This window comes from Grampus griseus (genome assembly GCF_964374135.1).
Source record: "Grampus griseus genome assembly, chromosome: 11".
Taxonomy (NCBI): Eukaryota; Metazoa; Chordata; class Mammalia; order Artiodactyla; family Delphinidae; genus Grampus; species Grampus griseus.
In genome coordinates, this window is record NC_139005.1 from 89,245,537 (window position 1) to 89,273,533 (window position 27,997).

The following is a 27,997-nucleotide window of genomic DNA, read 5'->3' on the forward strand; positions in this document are numbered from 1 at the left end:
AAATATCAATGGGATGTGTGTATCTCAGAAAGCTGAGCAGGGGAAGACAATGGCCACAGAGACTACAGCAGGAAGAGGAATCCTCTGTGTTCTCCCTCTGGTCCACTTGTGTCCTCCCATTTTTTCCTTTTCCTTTTCTATTTTTCACCTCCTTGATCGTAGTTGATGGTTTAGGTCAGCCTGAGTCATAATAATGTAAACACACTCGAAGAAAAGAAGTTCCTCCCTCTGGGCCAGCCAGCACTCTAAACTGATGCCATGACCATAACCTGAGAGCACAGAACCTGTAAGAAATCAAACCAGCCTTCACCCAGGCAGGGAAAGAAGATTCCCAAATTAGGGGCCATCCCAGACCAGCCTAGACCAAGGGAATCCGTTAAAGTTGCTAAGTCCCCAAAGATGCAACACAGAGATCTTCCATTACACAGGCCACTGGCAATGGTTGTGGAAGGTTAAATGAGGCTGGGCCTGGCATGTAGTCAGAACCTAATTATAGGAATGAGATCACTAGGCAATTGAACCTAACTCCTGACGTATGCTCTCCTGCATGCACGCCACGCCTTGCCTAACCTGTTGATTCTTTTCTTATATAAAAAGAAGCAAGGATGAAGAATGAAGCAGTTAAAAAATGACTAGCTCTCTACCCCTAACAGCCCCCCTAAGAATCCTGCAGGTAGATCACGCAGGCAACGTAACATCTGAAGGAAGAGTCAGCCCGTCTGCATGCCATGGAGAATGATGCAGAATCCAGCCTCCTGCCTCAGTGATTCACTGAGATTCTTCCCCCTTTTTCCCCTTTAGAAACTGCCCTGGCTGAGCAGAATCTTCCGAGTTGGTCTCAGGTCATGAGTCCACCTTCCCCCCAGATCGCCAGCTCTTCTGTTTAAAGCACGTTTCATTTCTCCTGACACTCGCCTCTCGAATTACTGGCTTAGGGGCAGCGAGCAGCCAAACCTGGATTTGGTAATAGTACGAATTGCTCTTTGTTTATAATCTCTTCCTCACTTCCCACCTCAAAACATAAGAACCAGAAGAAAGGGAGTTTTGTCTCTTTTTCAACCGTTGTTATTTCCCGGCACAGAGAACACTGTGAGACCCATAATAGAGGCTCAGTAAATATTTGTTGGATGAATGATGACTATGCAGCACCCGCTTCCCTGCCCAGGTTCTCTGTGCTCGCCTGACCGACCAACTCACTGAGTTCTGAATCCTTTCCTGCTTGACAGCGCCTCGCTGCATATTGTTCCGACTCACACATACACTCCTTGTTGGATGTCCTCCATCTACCTTCCTCTGCCTCTCCACCAGCCCACACTTCAACCAGGCTTGGGAATCCATGAGAAATCCTATTATCCTCAGGGGCTCCCCCTGACCATTCCAGTCTAAAATCTCCCTGACCACTGACCTTGCATAGAACTGAGTCTACGTCACTCAACAGGCCCCATATCCCCTTATGGCACACTACACAGCATCACCAATATCACTGAAAACCACATTCACGTGAACAGCATCTTACGGTTTGCAAACTGTTTTCTCTTCAGGGCGTCTGAAGTCTAACATTCTGAGAATGTAGCCAGGAAATGGAATAAACCAGCAGCAGGTAATATCTGCATCTAACTAAAAATAACAAAAATTACCCATAACTGAAAATATGCTATATACCAGCCACTAGTTGTGGCTTTCCATGGCCATCCCGTTTCCTTTTCACAAATACCGCAGGAAGCAGGTACTGTTTTCTAAAGTTTGTTGATGAGACACATCTGAAGCGCAGAGGCTCGGTAACCTGCTTAAGCGCTCACGACAGAAACCAGCAGAGCCGGGAAATGAGCTCAGGTTTGTCCGTCCCAGAAGGGCTTTGCTCTTAACAGGGAGGTTCTAATTCCTCTCCGCTGGGACTGGAAGAAGCAGAAAACGAGTGCGTGTGTGTGCGCGCGCACGTGTGTGCACTTGCACATGCAGCGCACACATAAGCATGGATGCATGAACCGGGGGCGGGATGAGGGGCAAGAGGGAGAGGGAGAGGGAGTGTTCCAAACGACCAAAGAGTTACTAAGAATACTCTAAAAGGGAGAAAATGATACAAAGCTATAAAAGTTCAAAGAACTGCTTTAGATAAGCAAGTCTCTGGTTCTGAATCACAGAAGCTGTGTATAAAGTGCGAACGAGGTCCGGGGAACTGTCCAACAGGGCCTCAAGGCCAGGTGCACCATGCCCCCTGGAAGCTAAGTAACAGGGGCCCCCAGGATGACAGCTCGGCAGAGAAATCCTGAGAGTGTCAAAATGAGCTGCAAAGAAACAAGCAGCAGGTTCTGTGTGCTGCTCTTAATATCTCTGCAGGTGCAGGCCTCCTTATGCCCATTTTTCAGGTGGGGAAACTGAGGCTCAGAGGCTTAAAACGATTTGCCTGGCCATTCAGCAGCGTGAATGATCAAGCCAGATTCAGGCCCAGGCCTGAGCCAAGAACGCCAGCTCTCTCCAGGTCCCGGGCCACACTTCCTGGCAGCATTTGCAAGGGGTGGGTGTGGGCCACGTGGGGACTGGGACCTTGGAAGGCTCCGGGTGCTCTTTACCTCGCACTTCTCCACGACCGGCTGCTGCCCACACTCGGAGCTGTTGCCTGCCACGATGCCGGCCCGAAGGTTCTCGCTATCGCCGGTGCCCTCCTCCATGGAGTAGGTCTTCGAGTGGTTGCCGCGCCGGTGGGCCGGCCCGTGGCCCTGGGCCAGGCTGAGCTGCCGGCGGAGCGCGCGGTTCTCCTCCTCCACCTCGCGCACGCGCACCTCCAGGCTCTCGCGCTCCCGCTGGCTGGACGCCGTGTACCGGGGGCTGTGAGGCTGGGACTCCAGCGGAGACAGAGACACCGGCTTCCCATCTGCGGGTGCGGAGAGAACGGGAAGGGTTAAAGCCGAATAGAACTCCACGGGCCCCTACCCCTACTCCAGACGTCCAGGGCTCCTTTTGCCGTCCCATTTAGAAATAAAAGCCGGTGGAAAATGCATTGTAAATAAACACGCATCCAGACTGAACTGCGAACAAAGTTGAGAACAGAATGACTTAATGTGGTGATGAAAAACATGCTGTTTAACTGTTTACAACAGCCAAGAGCTAAGTGTCCATCAACAGATGAATGGGTAAAGATGTGGGGTATATACACAATGGTATATTACTCAGCCATAAAAAGAATGAAATAATGCCATTTGCAGCAACATGGATGGACCTAGAGATCATCATACTAAGTGAAGTAGGTCAGACAGAGAAAGACAAATATCATATGATGTCACTTATACGTGGAATCTAAAATATGACACATATAAACTTATTTATGAAGCAGAAAGACACTCAGGGACATAGAAAACAAACTTATGGTTACCAAAGGGGATGGGGCGGGTAGAGATTAGCAGGAGTTCGCCACTGGCAGATTCAAACTACTATATATAAAATAAACAATAAGGTCCTACTGTATAGCATGGGGAACTATATTCAATATCCTGTAATAAACCATAATGGAAAAGAATATGAAAAAGAGTATGTATACGTATGTATAACTGAATCACTTGCTGGACACCAGAAAGTAACGCAACACTGTAAATCAACCATACTTCAATTAAGAAAAAAACTAACACGCTGTTTAGAGAAGACAATCACAATATAATTTTTCCTAATTAAATGCACTGTCTTCTTTTCCCTACTTGGCACATTTCCAGGTAGATATTCTTGTTAGCAATAAAACATGAATATGAAGTAGGAGGAGGAGAGAAAGGAGGAGAATGGGGGGGAGTAGGAGGAAGTGGAGGAGAGGAAAAAAGAAGAGAAGGAATAAAGAAGTATTAATAATGATTAAGTTAATTTAGTTCTTCCTATGTGAACTCCTATTTACCCTTCAAAACCCAGTTTCAGAAGCATCACCTCCCAAGGGAAGCCTTCTTCAATTTGCAGATAAAATATCTATCAGCATATTCCAACAGCATTTCGTACACAGCACTAAGAAAAATATGTGCCTGTCACACTGGATTTGGTAAATTGTTTTACTGTATGTTTCCTATGAAGATTGGGTGTTCAACGAGGACAAAAACTGGCTCTTACTTATCTTTGTGGAAACATATCATAATATATGATAAATGCTGGAAGCATGGATGCATGTTCCATGACAAGAGAATAGAATAATTAAGTGCAAAAAGGAAGAAGAAAGTAGGAGCATAATCATGAAACTGAGGGCAGAAACAGTCTATTTAACAATCATACACAGAGAAGACAAGTAGGTCTCTCAAAGTCACACAATCAGAACCCAGTGGTACCAAAATTCGTACCCAGGTCTCTCTTATACCCGAGCCTGTACACACTCCCCTTAAATGCAGATTCATAAAAGGCTATATATAGGGCCACGGATTTAAAAATTATTAATGCAAAAACCTCATCTCCCAAGGATATTTAGCATAACTCCTTGTACACAGTAAGTGCTCAATGCATGCTTACTGTTGAGGAGCCCCAGGGACACAAGACATACCCAAAACTCTCCCTTCTCTCTTCTCATGCTGCAGAAATCCCAGGATCCAGCTACAACACAGCCGCCTCAGAGAAGACCAAGCAAAAATCACATCTCTAGAAAATTACCCTCTCTCAGCTTCCTGCTAAAAAAACACTCTTTTTCCACACTTGGAGTTTTTCTCCTTCCTGCCCAGACCCCACTGAGCTTGAAAACTGTCCCAGGGAGTCTCTGTGACTCACAAAACTTGAGGATCAAAGAATGTGATGAATTACACCCTGCGAGTTTCACCTGTGCTGCCTTACTGCTGCCTTACTGCGCCTGCCTCTGCCCAGGGCTCTTTGATATATTTCTGGGTTTTCACAAACAGGACTCCTTTTTTCCCTCTTAATCACCTCAGGGTTAAACGCCTGAGCTCCCAGGTCCTTTGCTATCAACACAGCAAATATGACTCGCTGAATTCCACTGCTCGGGACCACAGACCTAAGGCCAAGGCCGAGTGTATGGAGATGTGAAATCACAGGTCGATTAGGGTTGCATTGTTACCAAGCTGGCTGATTACAAGCTGACCGGGGCTTTTGAAACCTGTCTCCTTGTTTGGTAAAACCAAATTAGTTCCACTGAGAATGAAAAAGAGAAGGGAGCAACAGCAGTTGTGTTTTCTCAGCCAACACTGACCCTTCAAGCAGGGGTGGGGAGGACGATAGTCTAGCTTCCATCAGTGGGCAGGGCAGTTAACGCTTTGCAGCTGCTATGGCTCTGCGCAGGGGCTGGGCAGTTCACACTGACAATGTCTTGGGTTATCACAGCACAGGCTGGTGGCAATCGGTGTCCCCATCACAGATGAGGAAACTGAGCCTCTACAAGCTTAAGCCGTGCTCCCCTTGTGGCGACTGGAAACAAGGTCTCTGTGACCGCATGTGGCCAAACTCCTGAATGTATGGCCCGAGTTGGAGGTACAGTTGCTCTGGAGCATGAGGGGTCTTCTTCCTTCTGAAAGGACCTTGGCACTTTTGGGAAGGAACCCAGGAAGCTCTGGAAGCCCACCAGGATCCCAGAAGCTCTGGAAAATATACAACAAATGGGAACTCTGAATTTGTTCTTTGAAGGGATTAAATGCTATGAGCTTTGGTTTTCCCTTCCCTGAAATGCAAGTAGAAACGCTAACCTTGCAAGGGTGATGGGGGAGGCTTAAGTAAGATACTGAATACCAACCACTTGAACTCTCATTGGACAGTATTTGGTGTCGATTAGCTCCCGCAACCCCTTTCCCAGTCGGGGGGTAGGGGTGCAGACAGGTGATATTACGGGCAAGATGAGTTGATGATGTAAATTAGGGTGTTGAGCGCTGTCCATTTTCTGAACACGGGCTGTTCTCTGAGTGGCACGTGGGAGAAAGTGGCCAACAAACCTTCACTTACTTTGATATGTGGCATCTCTGAACCTTCTTTCCTTCAGCCTTAGGCAGGTCAAAGTTCACGCAGAGGCTACATGGAGGAGCAGGCAGCCTTCCCATGGGGGTCCGGTCACTTCCTCTAGCTCCTCTCCCAAAAGCCTCCCAGTTTACTTCTTTCTAATTCTTTGATGACGTGCTTATAAAGGCATAATTATGTAATCCCTAAGCAATCCTAATTCCAGGGTAGTGAGGGGGAAAATGCTCTCAGTACCCTGTGTCCATTTCCTGCTTTAGATCCCAACTGGTTTCGACAAAACTTAGCTCTCAGAGACTTGCAGGTGTTTTCTCTACCTTAAAACTCCACAGATTAGTCACCAATGAAGACACATAAAATAATAAAAGCCAGGCCTCAAGGAGGGGGAGCGGACGTTGGAAAAAGCCACATGCTGTACCGTGCCCGGTGCCTGGCATGTAAGAAGGGCTCAATAAACAGCAGAATCGGAACTGCTGGTTTGTGTGTTTGCAAGGTGCATCACCTTGAGCCGGCCCCTTCCTCTTTCTCTTCCCGAAAGGGAGTGTCCTGGAGATGGGCACCTCTCGGCTCTAACTTGCCGTGGGCTCGTGTACAGATGGACCCTGCATCTCTAACCCAGCCGACCCATCCAGTGCTGCATGGCCGGAAGTCAAGACAGTGGGGCCCGTTGCCCTGCCATGTTCACAGCTCATTCAGCCTGCCTACTGCTTTTGTTCCTGGACTACACATCGCTCTGGCTCCTGACCCCTTTTTTCCTAACCCTCTGGGGGGATGTAGTGGGGGCAGGGTGAGGACAGTGCAAGGCCTGCCGTCTTCGAAGTGGTCCGCACATCTCTGTGATGGCTTCTGGGCCCTGGTCTCTCCCAGGAACACTCCTCTTTCTTCGTGTCTAGGCCGTCATTATAAAGCCCATCACGTGGGACTGTATCGTCTATGGAAACCACTGAACCCACAGCAGTTACTTCTCAAACTGGCAGTACTGAAGCTCTTCCCTCCAATCCACCTTGGATAAAATGCGGGCCCAATACACATGCCTAATACATAGCTTACCCTACATGCAATTCTTCACGTGAATTCAACAAACTGGTCCATACCCTAGTCATCAAGACAAGCTCCACTGATCGCATGCCTGACACACGTCCAACTGCTCTCGACATGCCTGCCCCCAACTTCCATACTTACCTTGTTGAAGACCAGTAACAGTTTGGGGGCTGTGATGGTTCATCCTACATGTCAACTTGACTGGGTCATGGGGTGTCCAGATACGGGGTCAAACTTATTCTGGGTGTTTGGGGATGAGATTAACATTTGAATCAGTAGAGTGGGTAAAGCTCATTGCCTTCCCTAATGCGGTGGGTCTCATCCAAACAGTCAAAGGCCTGAAGAGAACAAAAAGGCTGACCCTTCCCCACTAGGAAGGGAGAATTCCTCCTGCCTGACAACCTCTGAGCCGGGACATTGTTTTGTTTTCCCTGCCTTTAGACTTGAACTGAAACACTGGCTCTTCCTGGGTCTCGAGCCTGCCAACCTTCAACTAGAATTACATCATCGGTTCCCCTGGGTTTCCAGCTTGCAAACTGACCCTGCAGATATGGCACTTGACCATCTCTATAATTGCATGAGCCAATTATTTATCATAAATTTCTTTACACACACACACACACCCTGTTTGTCTGTCTGTCTGAACAACCCTGACTAGTACAGACCAACAACACTCTGTAGATCACACTGAGTGCCACTGCCCAGTACCCAGCCTCTCTGTCCTCAGGGCCTGGCACGCTGCCTGCACTTAACAAGCATTTCAAGGAAGGATGAAGGGAAGGACTGGCATCTAGAGCTTAAAAAAAAAAAGGCATAAAAAAAATAGATCTAGCAAACCTTCAACTACCAGTTCACTTGAACTTTGAACAACCTGGGGGCTAGAGGCACGGATCCCCTACGCAGCTGAAAATCCATGTCTAACTTTAGAGTTGGTCCTCTATGTCTGTGGTTCCACATCTGCTGATTCAACCAACTACAGATCATATAGTACACGTATTAATTGAAAAACATCTGCATGTAGTGGACCCATGCAGTTCAAACCTGCGTTATTCAAGGATCAACTGTACTTACAAAGTGACTTCATTATAAGGTTAATTGCTGGGGGAAGAGGGAGAGATAACCAAGAAAAGCAAACAAATCAAACCTAGTCATAAAAGCGTGGGATTTGGAATAAGAAAGAGCTGAGTTTGAATAATGGTTCTGCCACCTAATAATTAACCTTAGGCAAAGTACTTAACTTCTGTGACTCACTGTCCCCATATGTAAAATGGGAGACAGCGGGCTGTGTACATTATTACCTAGCAGCAGGCCTAATCAGAGTAGATACTCAAATTTCCCCTTCCCACCCACCCTAACCCACCCCACCAAACCCAGAGGCAGGACACATAAAGACAACAGTGAATAGGATCCTTCATTTCTAAGCCCCCCTGACCTTTGCTTTTCTATTACCTTTCCTTCCAGGTTTCTTTTTTCCCCCCAGATCTGCACTGCATTTGTACACAAGGTGCATCTGTGTCACATAATGCCTATATGTGTTGATCTACAGTTCAGCCCACTTTGAGTTTAAAATGTCAAACAAGACATTATTCAGAATCTCAGTTGGCAACATCTTCCTCCTCCCTCCCAAACTTCTCAACAAACATGAATTTATCATCAGATTTGAATCTCTGAATCCACTTGAGATGAATGCTCTGAATTAAGAATCAAAACAGCTAAGATTCAGAACAAAAAAGGTAAATTGAAAATCAACCTCCGTGCAGTACGGTGACAGAGATTAGGGACTTGGCATCCAAAACGTCCTAAGTGATGATCTGAATCAGTTTGTGCACACTGACTCTCTCTGGAGTACTGGCGTTTCACACTGTGATAGCCACCACTGCAGACAGAACTTGGGGGGGGGGGCTCATTAATGGAGGCAGGGACCCCAGCCCTGAGACCGCCATGTTGCAAGCTCATACCAGCCCCTTCCAGTGCTGACAGTCCTAGATCTTTCTGGCCAAGGACACCACAATCCTGCACTCATGCCCAGATTTCAGGAAGGCTGTCCCCCTGCATCATTCTACCCACGATGAAAACATCGCATCCCTAACATTTATTCGGCAAAATCCCCCTATGTACAATCTGTCACCAGGGCCTGCCAATTCTCCTGACGTTTGAAGCCCTTCTCATTCTATTTCAAACATTCCATCTCAAACCCAGCCTTTTAATCTTATCCTAAAACAGGGGTATCAAACTTCTGTAAATGCCCGGAGAGTAAATATGTTTTACTCTGTAGGCCATGCGGTCTCTGATGCAAGGACTCAACTCTGGCTTTGCAGCACAAAAGCAGCCACAGAAATTCCTAACACACGAGCATGGCCGTGTTACAATAAAACTTTATTTACAAAAACAAGCGCTGGGCCAGATTTGGCCTGCAAGCCCTAGTTTGTGGATCTTTGTTCTAGAACATTGGTCTCCTCAGTTTGTCTCCCCACTTCCAATCTCTCTCTGTTCCTGCCAGCCTTACTCACAGGTGCCAGGGATGTGCTTAATGAAAACCCTATTCCCACCACATTGTGCAGTTTGACAAGGTACAGAAGCGTCTCCATCTGCTTCAAGGTCATCTATAAAATTCAACAAACACTTGGTCACTTCCTATTGAGTACATGTCCAGTGCTTAGAGGCTGTGTCATCTCAGTTTAATTTATACAACACTTCTAATCGAGTGGGTGTTCTCACACTAACCCTATTTGACAAATGGAAAAAAAAAAAAAAGAAATAGACACATGACTTAACCTGTTCAATGTCATCCCAGCAACAGACGGCAAAGGGAAAGACTTGAACTCAGGTTCATTGGCTCCAGATCAATTTCTCTATTTGCCCCAAATCACAATGTCTCCTATTTGCCCCTCTCCAAATATGTCCAATCTAGTTTATTGTTGCTTCTGCTTCATCTCCTGGTCCCTTAGCCAGTGGTTCTCAATCCTGGCTACCATTACAATCCCTTGGGAAACTTAAAAAAAAAAAAAAAAATCCCAGATTAATTAGCTCAGAATCTCTGGAGGTTATGGTCTAGTTATGAGCATTTTAAAAAGCAGCCACCCGGGCTTCCCTGGTGGCGCAGTGGTTGAGAGTCCACCTGCTGATGCAGGGGACACGGGTTTGTGCCCCGGTCCGGGAAGATCCCACATGCCGTGGAGCAGCTGGGCCCGTGAGCCATGGCCGCTGAACCTGCGCGTCTGGAGCCTGTGCTCTGCAACAGGAGAGGCCACGACAGCTAGAGGCCCGTGTACCGCCAAAAAAAAAAACCAAAAAACAGCCACCCTCCCGTGTTCTCGTGTAGTCAAGGTTGAGAAACCCTGGCTTAGGCATTTCCCCCAACCTCAGGCTGAGACACCATAAACCCCATTTGCCACTGTTTGCTCCTTAAGGCAAATTTAAGGAACGGGCTCCGATGCAAAGTGGTCTTAGCAGCACTGTCGCACTTAACTCCGGTACTGCCCTTGCTCCAGTCTCTACTGTATTCTTAGAATAGCTCCCATCATGTAACCCAGGGCCTTCCTGATTTCCTATAACCTAGGCTTCCCGGCATTCTAGCTCCTCCACGCTTGGGGCTGTTTTGCTGCTACCAATCCCCCTTCCTTCCAGGATGAGAGCTCTTCCCAAAGCAGGGTTCTACTATTGCAGTTGCCAGACCTGCCAGCTTCTCTGGTTCCAGACTCCGCCCTCTATGACCAAGATGTCACTCCATTCCAGTGATTTACTCCAATTTCTCGCCTTCCACATAAGGCTGCATTCATTAAGTAAGCATTTTGTAATTCCAAAAAGCACAATGCCTTCCTTGCAATCAACATAAAAACTTCACACTCTCCTTCAATGCATTTTGAAATTGCAAACTAAATTAAATATTGTGGCCAAAGTCGTTTTAGAAAAATTTAGAAAACTCAGTTCAATCTTTAAAGTCTCCCATTTAAAAACTGCTTTTAAATTGTGATCACTGGATCTCCACGTGACAGCTGAGTCTACTCACACATCGCAAGCTCAGCTGTCACTCTTGGTAGGTTACAGGTTCAGAGTAAGACACGGGTCTGGGTGGAGCTATTTTCCCAAGTTCCAAATTGTGGAACCAGATTTGCCCAGAGGAGGAAAAAGGGACTGATGACACGAAAAGGCTGTTTGCTTGTTACGGGATAAACAGGGAACATTTTTACCCCAAAATCCCCCAGAGTCATTTCCTGGAATCATCTTTGGCAACCAAAGCAAACTTGAGTTCCAGCAAAGACCTTAGAGCATTTCTGGCAAAGACCAAACACAACAGAGCTCCCGGCAAGCTTCTGAAAAGAATCAGCAACTAGCAGGCCAGGAAAAGAAGCCTAGATTTGTCTCATCATAATAGGGTAAAAGCAGTTTGACTTCTTTTCCTCCATGAAATTATTTTGCAGAACTTTGTCTTAAAGAGCTTCATTAAGTCAAGAAAATGAAGGCATTTTTAGCACTGATTTGCTGTATCCATAGCTGGGTTTTGGAGAGAAGCGCTTAAGGGTGTCCTAATAAGCAACGATGTCAGTGGTTTGCCCCTTGAAACTTAAGGATCAGTGATTTCAAAGCTTCAAATGTTTTTGGCCAAATATCCTAAGTTCTGAAAGTCTGAGGCAGTTGGTTCTCACGGCAAGAGTAACTGAATCTTTCCACTCCTAAATCTGGCCCATCTTTCTTCTCTTTGATGTCCAAGGAATCTAAGCATTAACAGAAAGACTTTGTTGGTAGCATTCAAATCGTCACCGAACAAGACAAAGGATAATGTATTTAGTGCTCTATTTTTTAATATAATTGAGTGGCGTGACAGCGGAGTTGAGTTCTTAGATCACCAGGTGCTTTAGAAACAACTCTTCTAAAGGGAAGAATACAGGGAAGAATACAGTGCATTCCAGAAAATGTGACGTTTATTCCAATCTGGAGAATCAACCAGTGTGTGAGAGCCAAATAAATTCATATTCCAATCACCTCTGCTCACTCTCTGCCCTCACTGAGTTAACTTCAATCACTTTTTGCATAGCCTCAAAGACACCCAAGCTTTACTGGTGGACTCCAACGGCTGAGTTTGAGAAAGTGGTCTTTCCCCTCCCAGAGTCTCTTGAGACATATTCCATTCACCTGCAATAGTTGGAAACAGTTCCCTTTACTAGGAAAGATATCAAAACTAAAACGAGCAAGATGATTTCATCCTTTGTAAAACGTAAACTGGACATCCCCAAGTCACCAATATGGCCCTTGACTGTAGAATCGGACTCAGAAATATTCTAGAATTTCTCCTTCATTTTCTCTTTGGCAGCACTCAAGATATATGACTTCATATATTTCCACTGATCTATTTTTTTTAACCTTAGCAATATATGTTATTTTATATGAAATATTCATAGCCCTTATAAAATCCCATTAATATGTTCCAAGAGCGGCAAATCATGTATGTTGGGGAGAATCATATTTTACGGTAAATTTTTTTTTTTTTTGGTGGTATGTGGGCCTCTCACTGTTGTGGCCTCTCCCGTTGCGGAGCACAGGCTCCGGACGCGCAGGCTCAGCGGCCATGGCTCACGGACCCAGCCGCTCCGTGGCATGTGGGATCCTCCTGGACCGGGGCACGAACCCGTGTCCCCTGCATCGGCAGGCAGACTCTCAACCACTGCGCCACCAGGGAAGCCCCGGTAAAAATGTTTTAATGAGGCTTGTTTTTCTTTGTTTTGTTTTTGGTAACTAAAATCTTGTTCATATCAATAAAGCTACATGGGATGCCTCTTTATCAAGGTTTTAAAATTTTACGTTCGTCGCACTAAGGATACTGAAAACTGTCCTTTTCTAAAAATGTGAACCCATGCTTTCCATAAGCCTCACACTGTCATACTTGGTGGCTATATTTATTTATCAAAAAACATTTAAAAAGAATTTTAAAAATTAAATTAAATTAAAAAAAGAATTTTAATGGTGAGTATTGACAACAACGTCTGGTTTGGATTACAGAGGGATGGAAGATTTCAATGGCAGGCAGCAGATGCTTTGGGACTCCAGACAAATCAGCAGAGCTCTGGCCCATCCATTGTGCTCCCTTCTCCTCCCCAGGGCTCCTAGATCATCTCATTTCAGGGGGGAAGTGCCAGAGCGGAATTCAGATCTAGGGAAAAGAGTTAGGGACTCTTGCAAAAAGGACCCAAAAGAACAACTGCCTTGCATCCTGAGTGCCTCTTTCATTGGACTGTGTCAGACTTGAACGATGGCGCTCTGCTCATCTAGGGAGGAAGGGGGACCACCAAACAGTATCCTCAGGCTTGGAGACTCTGCTGCTTTTGGAGGATGGTACTTTCATGAATGTCCCAGGGGTAAAAGAGGAAAACTGAGTGCAAAGCATGACCAGAAGGCGAGAGGGTAGTCTTCATGCTCTACGTCAGTGATGGCGGCCAGTGTGCTTATCCACCACCGTATCTGAAATGAGGCACGTGCCAATCTGAGCAAAAGCTCTCTTTCTCTGGGCTGCATTTAAGTGAGGATTAACATAGGGGAAGAATCCCTTCTCCCACTTCTGGTACTTCAGGAGGTCTCGTGTCAGTGAAGACTGGCTTGATTTGCATCCGATTTTTGGGGCCTTCTGACACACCTCATCTCCTCTACACTGAACTGGCTTTGAGACAAAGCCTCTGCCCTTCGTGCAAACCTCATGCAGGCTGCACTACATAAGGAGAACCCAATTCTGGCCTGCAGTGTTCATGGTACAGTTTGACCTGATGAGATACTGAAAAAAAGGAGTTGGAAAGGAGATTAGAAGAAAGAGTTAACAAAGACAAGTAGGACGCTTGATCTGCACTAGTTAAAGTTAGTAATGGCTACGGAGCCAACCACCAGCACGAGTAGCTGCCATGAAGAATATTCCTACATATTTCAAAGAGAAGAGGAAGCAAGTGTTTTTGTGAATGTGGTTGATTCCTTCAATAGCATCCCCTTCCTGTAAACTGCCACGTCACCAAAATCAATGTTACCATCCTCGGCTCAATTGTAAATGAAAAACAAGAGAAAACAACCAAAAGCCTGACTGAACATGCTCTTGCCTATAAATGACTGCTCTCCTTTTCTCTCCTTTTCCTTTCTTCACAGTCTCCAACCCCCCCCATCAGCTTGACTTACTTAAAATTATATTCCAATTGCCATGAGCATCTATATGGAAACAAAATTTTAAGAAAGAAGAAGAAAAGAAAAACCCTTATCATCCTTTTTTCACCCCTTCCTGACAAATCCAAACCATCCCTTGCGAGGAAATCAGAAATGAAGAATGAGGTTTTATCAGGATAGACTCAGGGCGGAGGGGGTAGATAGAAGATTTTTATCAGGAGCTCAGCTTGACAGAAATAGCATTTTTCAGGATGGGCACTTGGCAAAGATAAGACATTACCAAGAGCAAGATAGATGTTTGGGTAAAATATCGTGCTAATACCTATTAAGCAAAACCTGCCATCTCTACTTTTGACAGATGGTTATTTCCTTCCAAGTCCTCCTCCAGGGATGATGAAGATTTTTCTATAAGGTGCTTCCAACCTTATCACAGAAGCAAAAAGAATAAAACTAAGGACCCTCAACTCAGCTCCACTGTAAGGCAAACCCAGGATTTTCCTCAGCACGTTGAAAGGAAGCATGGGCTTGGGCACAGGGAGGACTTAGAGGGGACCCAAGGGATGCCTGGATGGTGATGCTCCAGTACGGACCCCAATTCCTGGCCCTGAAGAGAAGAGTCCCTTGCAGGCCAGAGGCCCACCTGAGGCTGTACTAATGGGACTGACCTCAGAGGCCGTGTCAAGACATCAGAACAGATCTGTCAAGAGGAAACACTTATTCGAGGCTTTCTAGAGTTTCTGGAACTGCTCTTGAAGTCTCCTGCACTTTCTGACTCCATCTTCTGGCCCTGAAGAGCACCTCCGAGAACCATCCAGTATTCACCATCCAGTATTTCCAAAGCCTTTACACACGGCAGCCCTATGCTAAGATCCTGGCTGGCATGACCAGCAACTGGAATAAGCATTAAGTATTTGTGCCATTCCCTTTGCAGGACTTATCACCTGGTGAATGCTCACTGCTTCTCCAATATCTGGTTAAAAATTCCCTTCGAGGAACCCTTCTCCAATCTGCCCAGGGTGGGATGGCCACTCCACTCCTCCCCCCATAACTGGATTTCCTGTAACCTCCCACCATGGATCTAAGGTGATGGCTCTTACTACGTTTGTAGCAGCTGTTCACGCAAACTGCTTGGCACTGGGACTTGCATCCCCTCAGCACCTGTTCAGGGCAGATGCTGTGCCAGGGAAGGCAGGGACCACGTTGAGTCACTTTTGTTTCCCAAGAGCCCAGCACCAGGTCTGTAAGCAATGAGCATTCTTATGTGTCCCCAACTGCGGAAAGAGACGATGACTCAGGAGTTACGTGATGTCCTCATATCCAAACAACAGCCCTTCCTAAACCTTCCGCTCCCCACTTCAGCCAACGGCATCACTGTTGTTCCCAGTGCACAGGTCAAAAACCTAGGGCTCGGGCTTCCCTGGTGGCGCAGTGGTTGAGAGTATGCCTGCCGATGCCGGGGACACGGGTTTGTGTCCCGGTCCAGGAAGATCCCACATGCCGCGGAGCGGCTGGGCCCGTGAGCCATGGCCGCTGAGCCTGTGCGTTCAGAGCCTGTGCTCCGCAACGGGAGAGGCCACAACAGTGAGAGGCCCGCGTAACGCAAAAAAGAAAAAAAAAAAAAAAAAAACCTAGGGCTCATCCTTGAATTTCTTCCCTCACCTCCCACGTACGCTGCGTTAGCAATATATCTGAATGTTGGCTCTGCCTTCAAAGTATACCCCGAATCCAAACTCGCAGCACCACCACGCCAGCCCAGGTCCCACCATTTCCCACCTGGACTCATGCAACAGCCATCTACCAGGCCACCCGGCTTCAGTCTACTCATCACTCAGCAGCCAGATGACACTTAGACATGGTCCTCAGACTCCACCACCACTCTGCTCAAACCATCCCTCGGATGGCTTCCCATCAAACTAAACACAAAACCCAAACACCTTACCATGGGTTACATGGCCCAACAAAACCCTGACCGGGGTTATCTTTCTGACCTTAGAATGTTCCTCCATTCCCTCCGCAGCCACCACACTGGCCTTCCAGATGTTCTCGAATATACCAACCACTGTCCCACACCCTGGGGCCTCTGCACTTGCTGCTGGCTTCCACGATCTTAATTGGGAAACCTGCTTGAGTACCAATCCTCAGAGAAGAATCTGTACACCAGTCTCTGAAAACCCATCCCTGCCCGTCCAGCAGCCCTGGTTTCTGTCACTCCTTCTCTGGTACTTCTTCTCCACTGTACACATTACACTACTCTCCCCAAGGAGACATTTCTTTGTTTTCTTCTTGTTTGTCTGTCTCCACCCCTAGAATACAAGTTCCGCGGTGGAAGCGTCTTTTCTGGATCTGTCTCATCCACCATTATATCTCCAGGGTCTAGAACCAGCTACATAATACGCACGCAGTCAAGGTCCTAAATGACCAAGGCAAGGAATACAAGCAATTACTAGCACAGTTCAATGACGGGAATTGGGTTTCGAATGAGGATGACAACTACAGCTCCCTTACTGGCCACGCATGTTGGCTGAGTGAGTTTCACACATTACCTTATTTAAGTCCCACATCTCTGAGGTGGGTTTTATTGTCTCGATTTTAAAGAAGCAGAAGCTCACTGAGCTAAAGTAACTTGCCAAGACGTTCTGCAAACAAAGGAAAGGGCTTGAACTGATACCCCCCTTCCCCCCAGAAACCCTGTTTTCATTCCATCTTCTGTCTCTAAATAGCTCTCTGAAGGAAATAAAGGTTGCATTCCCACAGAACAAGTGGGGACACCTGCATGTAGTACACTTACAAGATAGACAAGTAGCAGGACAGTTTCAATAAGGATCAAGAAAGTAAGGGACTTTCTGCAAAAAGATGAGTAAGAGGAGAATTCGAAAAAAACCTTTTCTAACAGCCCAATGAACTGTGCTCAGGCAGCTAGAACGCGTGAGGCTGACAAAGCGACCCAAATACACTATCAGATGTCCCAGAGGGCAAGCACACGCAGGATGAAGGAAAGGAAAAGCAGGGAGGAGAAAAGTGCCTGATAGCTTGGTCTAGACATCCCGGGTGCCCTGTCTTGCAGCCTTCTTGTGTCCTTTCACCATCAGCTTTATTTTACTTTACTTTTTTAAACTGAAGTACAGCTGATTTACAATGCTGTGTTAATTTCTGCAGTACAACAAAGTGATTTCCTTATTTATTTTCATTTTGGATGATCTGTCCATTGGTGAAAGTGGGGTGTTAAAGTCCCCTAGTATGAGTTTGTTACTGTCGATTTCCCCTTTTATGGCTGTTAGCATTTGCCTTATGTATTGAGGTGCTCCTGTGTTGGGTGCATAAATATTTACAATTTTATATCTTCTTCTTGGATTGATCCTTTGATCATTATGTAGTGTCCTTCTTTGTCTTTTGCAATAGTCTTTATTTTAAACTCTATTTTGTCTGATATGAGAATTGCTCCTCCAGCTTTCTTTTGATTTCCATTTGCATGGAATGTCTTTTTTCCATCCCCTCACTTTGTCTGTACATGTCCCTAGGTCTGAAGTGGGTCTCTTGTAGACAGCATATATATGGGTCTTGTTTTTGTATCCATTCAGCCAGTCTATGTCTTTTGGTTGGATCATTGAATCCATTTACATTTAAGGTAGTTATCGATATGTGTGCTATTACCATTTTCTTAGTTGTTTTGGGTTTGTTACTGTAGGTCTTTTCCTTCTCTTGTGTTTCCTGCCTAGAGAAGTTCCTTTAGCATTTGTTGTAAAGCTGGTTTCGTGGTGCTGAACTCTCTTACTTTTTGCTTGTTTGTAAAGGTTTTAATTTCTCTGTCAAATCTGAATGAGATCCTTGCTCTATCTTGGTTGTAGGTTTTTCCCTTTTATCACTTTAAATATGTCCTTCCACTCCATTCTTGCTTGCAGCATTTCTGCTGGAAGATCAGCTGTTAACCGTATGGGGATTCCCTTGTATGTTATTTGTTGTTTTTCCCTTGCTGCTTTTAATATTTTTTCTTTGTATTTAATTTTTGATAGTTTGATTAATATGTGTGTTGGCGTGTTTCTCCTTGGATATGTCCTGTATGAGATTCTCTGTGCTTCCTGGACTTGATTGACTATTTCCTTTCCCACATTAAGGAAGCTGTCAACTATAATCTCTTCAAGTATTTTCTCAGTCCCTTTCTTTTTTTCTTCTTCTTCTGGGACCCCTATAATTCGAATGTTGGTGCGTTTAATCTTATCTCAAAGATTTCTAAGACTGTCCTCAATTCTTTTCATTCTTTTTTCTTTATTCTGCTCTGCAGTAGTTATTTCCAGTATTTTATCTTCCAGGTCACTTACCCGTTCTTCTGCCTCAGTTATTCTGCTATTGATTCCTTCTAGAGAATTTTTAATTTCATTTATTGTGTTGTTCATCATTGTTTGCTGTTTAGTTCTTCTAGGTCCTTGTTAAATGTTTCTTTTATTTTCTCCATTCTGTTTCCAAGATTTTTGATCATCTTTACTATCATTTCTCTGAATTCTTTCTCAGGTAGACTGCCTCTTTCCTCTTCATTTGTTTGGTCTGGTAGCTTTTTACCTTGCTCCTTCATCTGCTGTGTGTTTCTCTGTTTTCTCATTTTACTTAATTTACTGTGTTTGGTCTCCTTTTCACAGGGTGCAGGTTCGCAGTTCCCATTGTTTTCGGTGTCTGCCCCCAGTGGCTAAGGTTGGTTCAGTGGGTTGTGTAGGCTTCCTGGTGGAGGGTTCTAGTGCCTGTGTTCTGGTGGATGAGGCTGGATATTGTCTTTCTGGTGCACAGGACCGCGTCTGGTGGTGTGTTTTGGGGTGTCTGTGAACTTATTATGATTTTAGGCAGCCTCTCTGCTAATGGGTGGGGTTGTGTTCTTGTCTTGCTAGTTGTTTGGCATGGGGTGTCCAGCACTGTAGCTTGCTGGTCGTTGAGTGGAGCTGGGTCTTAGCATTGAGATGGAGATCTCTGGGAGAGCTTTCGCCATTTGATATTACGTGGGGCTGGGAGGTCTCTGGTGGACCAATGTCCTGAAGTCGGCTCTTCCCCCTCAGAAGCACAGGCCTGACACACGGCCGGAACATCAAGATCCTGTCAACCACACAGCTCAGAAGAATAGCGAGCAAAAAATAAATAAATAAAATAAAATAAAATAAAACAGAGTCATTAAAATTAAAAATTAACAAAAGGAAAGAAGAGAGCAACCAAACCAAAAAGCAAATCCACCAATGATAACAAGTGCTAAAAACTCTACTAAAAAAAAAAAAAACGGACAGAGCCCTAAGACAAATGATAAAAGCAAAGCTATACAGACAAAATCACACAAAGAAGCATACACATACACACTCACAAAAAGAGAAAAATGAAAAAAAATCTATATTTAAAAAAAGGAGAAAGAGAGCCATCAAATCAATAAACAAATCTACCAATGATAATAAACTCTAGATACTAAACTAAGATAAACATAAAACCAGAAACAACTTAGACGCAGAAAGCAAACCGCAAGTCTACAGTTGCTCCCCAAGTCCACAGCCTCAATTCTGGGATTATTTGTTGTCTATTCAGGTATTCCAGAGATGCAGGGTACATCAAGTTGACTGTTGAGATTTGATCCACTGCTCCTGAGGCTGCTGGAGAGATTTCCCTTTGTCTTCTTTGTTCACACAGGTCCTGGGGTTCAGCTTTGGCTTTGGACCCGCCTCTGCGTGTAGGTTGCCTGAGGGTGTCTTTTGGGAAGTCTGAGGTCTTCTGTCAGCGTTCAGTAGGTGTTCTGTAGGAGTTGTTCCACGTGTAGATGTATTTCTGATGTATTTGTGGGGAGGAAGGTGATCTCCACGTCTTACTCCTCTGCCATCTTGAAGGTCTCCCTCTTGCGTCCTTTTAAAAGAATGCCAGCCATGGGTCGCCTAAGCCTGAGAGCTACTGCAGGGTGAAACTAAGGCCATTATTTGTGGAGCTGTAAGCAATCCCACTGCTGCAAACAGAGATGGATCTATTCCGCCTTCCGTAGCCTAAAAAACAGAAAGGAGGTGGGGGCAGAGGAAAGATGCACACATGATAATAAAAGGGGTCAGGAAGACTCAGCTGCCAGGCTCAGGCCAGACAGGAGACGGGAAGAATGGTGGGAATCAAAACCTTTGTCTGCAATCACCCGAGTATTCAGAGACTGGTTGGAAGCAGCAGTAGCCGGGGGGGCCTAGAAATGGTTAACTCACAGTTACTCTCTGGATGAGTAGCTCAGCTGCTCATCAATAGAATCTCCAGCTGATAATTATTAAGTGAAACTCAGGGCTCGTATTTGCATATGTAAAGCACGCTTCCCTCCAAAGCCACAATGGGAGGGAGAAGCACTTCCTGACTGTGCGGCCCTGGGGAGATTTGGGTAGGGTGGGGCTCCAGCCTGCTTTGCATGTGCTTCTCCACACTCATCAAGCCAGATATTCAGCAAAAATAAACCCCACATCCCAAAATACGCCATTTGTCCCAATCCCCAGCTAAGAGACCTTTCTCTCCAGCTCTGGCAAGGATGCATTCTACCATGATACGTGTCTTATAAGGCCTGTGATTATCCAGTCTGGAGCACGTGGGCATGCACACACACAAGCCTGGGTTGTTTCACTGGATGATGGCGCAGTTATTCGTTTCTCCAAAAAGAAGGCTTCCATCCTCCGCACATATTTGACACTTTTCAATCTTTGCACCTGTCGATTAAGAAGCTTTAGCCCAGAAGAAGCAAGAAGGAAATGCAAATGGCATCAAATTCCAAGTATCTGATGGCTTATCTCTGTTATGACATTTATCTTGGCTTGTGAGAAGGAAAGAAGTTACTGAGCTTGTCTCTCCTCCCATAGGAAAGGATGCCACACAGGGAAAAGCCTTCGATCCCAGGAGTATAGAGACGACCCTGTCCTTAGCATGGCTTGAAATATCAGGGACTTTAAAAGACCAATGTCATTTGTAGGTGCTAGGACATGCCTGTAATAAGGAAGCTGCCAGGACTGTCTAAATTTACAGGGTGTCTAAGATTATACCCATGACATTCCAAAGACAGAAACAGACAATGGGATGAAAAACAATATAAACGATGAATTCTGGGTCTCTTCATCCTTGGTTAAGTCCATGATCCTCTTGGGGTCTCAATGCTCTCATCTATAAAATGGGAGTGAAGATTCTGCTGGAACCCTCTTACACGGCACCATCAGGGTATGTACGTACTAACAACATTTTATTTCAATTTACAACCTATATACGTGCCTTCATTTGACAGCCTTCTGGTATGAGGCTAAGGCTGCTTCTGTAAGAGCATGCCCAGGGTGTGCAATTCTACATCTGCTTCACGTGCTGAGACCACAAAGGAATTGCCAAGTGCTTTTGGTCTGGGTATCTTTAAAATGTAGGGAAAACTTCAAAAGACATTTGTGAAGTAACGAGAGTCGAGAATTCCTTTCTCATTTTTATCTCTTCCCCCATTTTTTTAGTTGTCTTGGTTACATGTAATCTGATGGCTTACTTTTTATGGCCATTCCAAAATGTACAACTTAGCTGTTTACAGAAATGCTTCTTCCTGTACTATGTCACTGTGTTATGTAATAATTATATTATTAATTAAATTATAAAGTTATATTAAATTATATTATTTAATTATATGGTAAAGGTACACCATAAAAGCCTTGATGATAGGTTAAAATGACTTTGGCTAAGAACACACACAGTTCAACTGGTGGGATCGGCAGTGCCAAATGGTACTAGAAAGTGGACCAACGGCAGGAGACTCCACGTGCCCTAGGCAGTGAACGGCGCTGCGACAGAGGGGCTGGAGGAGCACTTGGGGACTGGGTGTGTTCTTAAGTGGAAGTGAGTCCGGAAATCCTCCACTGAGCATCTACTTGGTGGCACTGCTGGGAAGAATACATACGATAACGCACAGGAGGCATTTAGCTTCCCATGTTAGGTACGAAATAAAGGCTTGGGAAAAATTTCTTAGTAGTAGTTGATCTTATTACATCAGTCAAGTCACTTGGATGCTGGCTTTGAAATAACCTCCCATGAGCTTCTGATAAAAATAATACTCAATACTCCTTCCCATTGGTAGGACACCGTGAGACCAATTTAGAGCATCTGTGGGTGCACCAGTCCATTGGTCCCTCACGTGAAGTGACGTAGGTGGAGAAGGAACAACTGTGCCCCCTTCTCCATGAGGCAGGTGAGATCCAGGGGCCCAGGGGCACTTGCCTAGTATCTCCTGGAATACTGGGAGCAGGACCAGAAGGAGAACAGAATTCTCCTTGTGCTATTTCACATTCCCTGGAGTTGTTCTAGTGCACACTGTGCTGTTTCTTATACTCCTTCTAAAGTTATAAAGATGATACGTATTTAATGACATGAAAAGGAGCACAGAAACAGATCTTCCTTTGCAAAAATGAAAGTCAGGAAACAGCAGACTTGAAGCATCTCTGCAGACCCCTCAGCCCACCTTGGCCTTCCACATGAAACAGTGGAGCAGACCTTCAGTCCTGAAGCCTCAGTCTGTGTGACAAAGTCTTCGAGGCCCATACGGTTGCAGCAGAAGTGAGGAAAATCTTCCCCTGCAGCAAGGTAGCCATCACACAGGAGGACACAGAGGGGTTCCCAGCTGTGCTGACCTCGGGCAAGTCATTTAATACCTCTAAGCCTCAATGAACAGGGAAGAAACTTTTCTACTTTCCAGGGCCATTTGGGAAATGCATTTTTTAAAAGGCTGTGGGAAAGGCCTAGGTAGGACAGGGAATCTTATGGGAATAAGACATAATGTTCTTCCTAAGCGAAGATACACAGGACTCGTCATTACTATTACTGTTATGACCAGCCCACGTCCACTCACCGTTATTTAATTTACGAGTAACAACAGCCATCCATGCAGATGAAAGCATTACCATCCTCATATTATAAAGGTAAGGCAAAACTAAAGAAAATCAATGTCCACAGGGCTCTGAAAAGCCATCTGAGTCATTTTAGCCTGGTGGAGGACAGTCATCATGTCAGAAGGCTCCTGTTCCAGAAACAGACACGAGAAATATACAGGACAGTGAACAGGCACCCGAATGGCCACCATCTGCTAGCTGAGTCCTGGCGTGACCTTTCCCACCCGCTCTGGTGTACAACCCCAAGTCCCACGCCCTCTGAGAGGAGCTGTGTCCCAGTCCCCAAGTCTCTATCACCTCCCAGCGAAATGACTGCCACGCAACTGTATCTTCTAGAATGCTACAGGGTGCTGGGAGTTCAAGCCATCGGGCAACATAATATATTTCCCTCTCAAGAAAAGAACAAACACATTTGAATCAAGTCACATCTACAATTTCTGAGCCAAAGAGATGTGTGTATGGGTCAATGTCTCACAACACAAATAAATGCAAATGAATCAAACTGGCCTCCACTGTTATTTGTATTATAATTCAGGAGGACGACGTGCTTGTACCCAGGGAGGTCTGTAGTATGTGGCCAGGGAGCAAATGAGGCCATGGGAGGAAAGAGACATGGCATGTCCTTAAGGTCAGGTCTTTTCAAAAGACATCCTCGTACAAATGAAGGGAGCCCTGTAGTTGTCAACCTGTCTGTCTGGAGCTGTTATTTTGACTTCCTCCAGTGTACAAGCTTATTCTGAACCAGATCCAATAGGTGTTTCACTCACTCGCTCATTCATTCATTCATTCATTCAATTCACACAGTTACAAAGCATCTGCACTATGATAACATGAATATACAGTCCCTTTCCCTCGAGGAACTGAAAGCCCACTGCACAGAAAGATAAGTCAAGACAAAATGACAGAGCAAAGAGATTAAGTAGTAGGATTAAGGACAGAGTGTGCTAGGGGAGCATGCAGAAGCGCCCCTGAGCTCAGTCTTAAAGGTTCAGGGAACCTTCTAGGAGTCATCATATCCGCGCTAAGAGCCGAAGGATGAGAGGAGAAGTATTCAAGCAGAGGAAACAGCACATGCAAAGGCTCAGAACCATGGTTCCCAAACTGTGTGCCCAGGTGCCCCAGTGTGACACAGTAAACCCCCAGCAGCACCACAGATGTTTTAAAAGTTCCAGAGAAGCACAGCAGTTCTCAGTATCTGCTGGGCACTTCCTGTGCGAACCAGCTCAAGGTGGCTCACGGTTTCCACGTTAGGTTGTACCACATTCCCTATTTTTTGCAGAGCTGGGTTTTCAGAATTTGCTGTGATAAAAAGCAGTAGCTGCATGAAAATCAATGTGCAACGGGTGTCCAGTCTGATTCTAAGGTTTGAGAAGTTGTGCAGCCCAACATGTAAACATCCCACAAGGAAATAGTTGTGGTTATTTCAGAGTGAAATGTAAAAATTTTTTTCCTTCACTTTATGTGCATTGTTTTTTTCAACAGCTACTAAACTGTTAGGACATAACCGCTTAATAAATATAATAGTTAAGTATTTCATTTGGCCTAGGGGCGGGGTGAAAAAATTACTAAAATTTTTACACCAAGGGCCCCAAGAAATGAGAAAATGTGAGAAACCTGTGGATTAGAGCCCAGAGACACAATACTTAGAGCAGACATAAACTCCTCTCATATGACTAAGACACGGAGGGCAAGGTGAGGATCAATGAGAGAAGATGCTGGAAAGGCAGACGGAGCAGATCGCAGAGAGCCTTGTAAGCACATGAATGAATTTGGCCTTCACTCTGAGGCTGGGGCAGGGCAGGGCTGTCACAAGAGTTTTAAGCTTCACTGTTGCAAAAAATACCACCCGAATTTAACTGGACTTTCCCCAGTTCTTGGAATTGCTGTATTTCACACCCATCATGTGGATACCACGTGGTGGAGTCCACCTGAGGAGTGGGGGGTGAGAGAAGCCATCACAAGCTCTCTGCTGGCAACATCATCTAATCCACTGAACCTAAGGAAAAACACAGTGTAAAGTGTAGAATGCTTTACCGACAAAAGTTACCACCATCTAGCATTCATATATGTGTGCTGCATATTCTAAAAGCAGTCAACCTACAATGAATATAAGTCCTGCCTCGACCCCTTGCACGGTGGGTTGCTAACATCTCTTTTCCTTTTTCTGCATCATCACCAAAGCTTATGCCTGGTTATTCCTCTAATTCCTAAAACAACTTTTGGAAAAAATGAGAAAGAGCTGTATGGTGAACTCTGAACTGCTTAACTTCAAGAAGCATTTGTTTTGGGTTTTTTTTTTAACTGAAGTGTAGTTGATTTACAATGTCATGTTAGTTTTTGCTGTACAGCAAAGTGATTCAGTTATGTATAACTCTTCACATTCTTTTCCATTATGTTTTATCACAGGATAGTGAATATAGTTCCCTGTGCTATACAGTAGTTCCTTGTTGTTTATCTATACTAGTTTGCACCTGCTAATCCCAAACTCCCAATCTATCCCTCCCCCACTTGGCACCCATAAAACTGTTCTCTATGTCTGCGAGTCTGTTTCTGTTTCATAGATAAGTTCATTTGTGTCATATTTTAGATTCTACATATAAGTGATATCATATGGTATCTGTCTTTCTCTTTCTGACTTACTTTGCCTAGTATGATAATCTCTAGATCCATCCATGTGTTGCTGCAAAATGGCATTATTTCATTCTTTTTTTATGGCTGAATAATAGTCCATTGTCAAGAAACATTTGAAACAAGGCATGCTGTCATTTCTCTCAAGTGTCATCTAAGAGTTTTAAGAATGTTGACTCTTCTCATCTGCCTGTATGATTTACAATAAAGCATACTGAAAACCCATCTCCTAAAACGTTTTCCATGAAGGTTTCTTTTTTCCTTTAAAATGTTATATTGAGGGAAAGCTTCTTACCAGTCACAGAAAAGCTTTACGAATCTGAAGCTAAACTGACTACATCACCCCCACTTCTCTGGCACGTCCAGAAGTTAGAAAAAAAAAAAAAAACATTATGGTTAACAGGTAATCAAAGTCATCCTGTCCACCCTGGGTCTTTAAAAGAAGGAAGAAGGAGGATGTCATAAAGGCTGGCCTAGAACAAATGCCCAGTAAAGGAGCCAGGAGCACACTTGCATCTCATGCCCCTTCCCTTATGTAGGACAGAGAATGGTCAGGGGGCAAGAGACTTTGGCCCTTCCCAAGATCTCCCCCAGAAAAACCGACTAGTTTTGAAAATTGCAGCAAGAAAAGCTATCCTATGTTTATTAACCCTTCCACCTCACTGCTCAGGGTTGCAGGAGGGGTGAGCTCTACCAGAGCAACAAACAAGCCTGGGCTCTCATCCCAGTCGTCACTCACCCCTTCCCAGGGAAGGGGAACGACACAGCTGATCCAGAGTCTATGTGAAGGAGGTGCTCACCCTCAGCCTGACCCTGCTTCCCTGCTCTTTCGGGGTCCATCTGCCTGCAGGGAGCATGGGTCACGAGTCCCCATGGAGAGGACCTGATGAGGTTTGCTATGCTGCTAAGACGGTCTGATTTGGGTGAGGAAATAAGTCTACCTTGTGGAGACACATTCATTCTCCAAGCGGTTTCAACAAAAAGCAGTACCTTTCTGCCTGGTCCTATTTCTGTCTCTCAATGTGTTCTCATCTCAGATGTGGAAGAGAGGGGTATTACGTACTGATCCCTAAAACCTTGACCCTATAAAGAAAGTTAAGAACCAAGTCAGTCAATGGAAAGGTAGATCTGACAAGCCACAAATCATCTGCTTCTCACAGATATGACATGGAGCCCCTATTGTGCAAGACATTATTTAGGTGATGGGGACACTTGGAGAAGAAGGCAGATACCGTCTTTCCCTGGGAGCTATTTATAGTTCAACAGGCGTATAATCAATCCCCGCTTAATTACTTAGTCATATTTGTGATAAGTACAAAGTGCTGTGAGAGACCTCATCAAGATTCTCTGTCTTGGTCAATGTCTCCACCGGATGGGCAAGCCTCAGACCCAGGAATTACTCAACACTAACGCTGCCCCCTCCCCTCACTCCCAAACTGGACCGTAGCTAATCCATCATCTAGTCCTAGCTACTTCATCTCCTCATCACCTCGCAGGGAAATCGGATTCTTTCCATCCCCACCAGCAACTCCACGTGCTAATTTCCCAGGCGGTCTCTCCCCCGACTGCGGCAAATGGTCTTCCAATTGATCCACTCAGATCCATTCTTTTCTTTTTTTAAGCCCTGTTTAACTGTGGTAAAATGAAAACAGCGTAAAATTTACTGTTTTTACCATTTTTTACATGTACAGTGCAGTGGTGTTAAGTACATTCATACTGTTGTGTGACCATCACCACCATCCATCTCCAAAACTCTTTTCTTCTTGCAAAATCGAAACTCTACAGCCATCAGACCATAGCTCTCCGCTCCCCCTTCCCTCAGCTCCTGGCAACCACCATTCTACTTCTGGCCTCTATGAATTTGACCACACTAGGTAGCTCACGTAAGAGGAATCACACAAGATGTGTCTTTTGATGGCCGGCTTCCTTTGCTTAGCAGAGTCCTTGACTTCAAGTGTTTGACTTCCGTTCTACTATCTCCAGCACCTGGCACTGTTGAACAAATCAGCTCAAGAAAACCTGACTTGGACAGGTTCAGAAAAGGCATATGCCTGAGAAAGTGAGATCTGATCCGAGGACTGAAAAACGAGAAAGAATTCACCAGGCAAAACTGGAAGACGTAGAAGATCCAAAACAGAAGGGTAGGAACTCAAAGCCCTCAGGTGACAAGGAGGTTGGTATATCTGCAAAACTGGGAAACAAACAACATAACACAGAACAAAGGCCATCGTCGGAGGAGCAGTGTGAACGGGAGGGGTGGGGGGGGGCGTTCAGGTGATGGGCTGCCTGATGCAGCAGGACCTAAAGGCCTCAGCAAACTGATGTTCTCTGAAGACTCCCAATCCCAGCAAGTTCCAGTATAAACAGTACTACACTAGCGAGGGACTTTCCCA

The 27,997-nt window shown here is 45.2% G+C and overlaps 1 protein-coding gene across 3 annotated transcripts in view; it reads right to left on the bottom strand.

The window, feature by feature from the left end:
* Positions 1–27,997, bottom strand: part of LARGE1 (LARGE xylosyl- and glucuronyltransferase 1) — a 590,275-nt gene that overhangs the window by 309,454 nt on the left and 252,824 nt on the right. For all 3 annotated transcript variants that reach the window (XM_082666633.1, XM_082666632.1, XM_082666634.1), the window contains exon 3: positions 2,571–2,872. In XM_082666633.1, the coding sequence (XP_082522759.1) occupies positions 2,571–2,872 (302 nt within the window). The remainder of the gene's footprint in view (positions 1–2,570; positions 2,873–27,997) is intronic.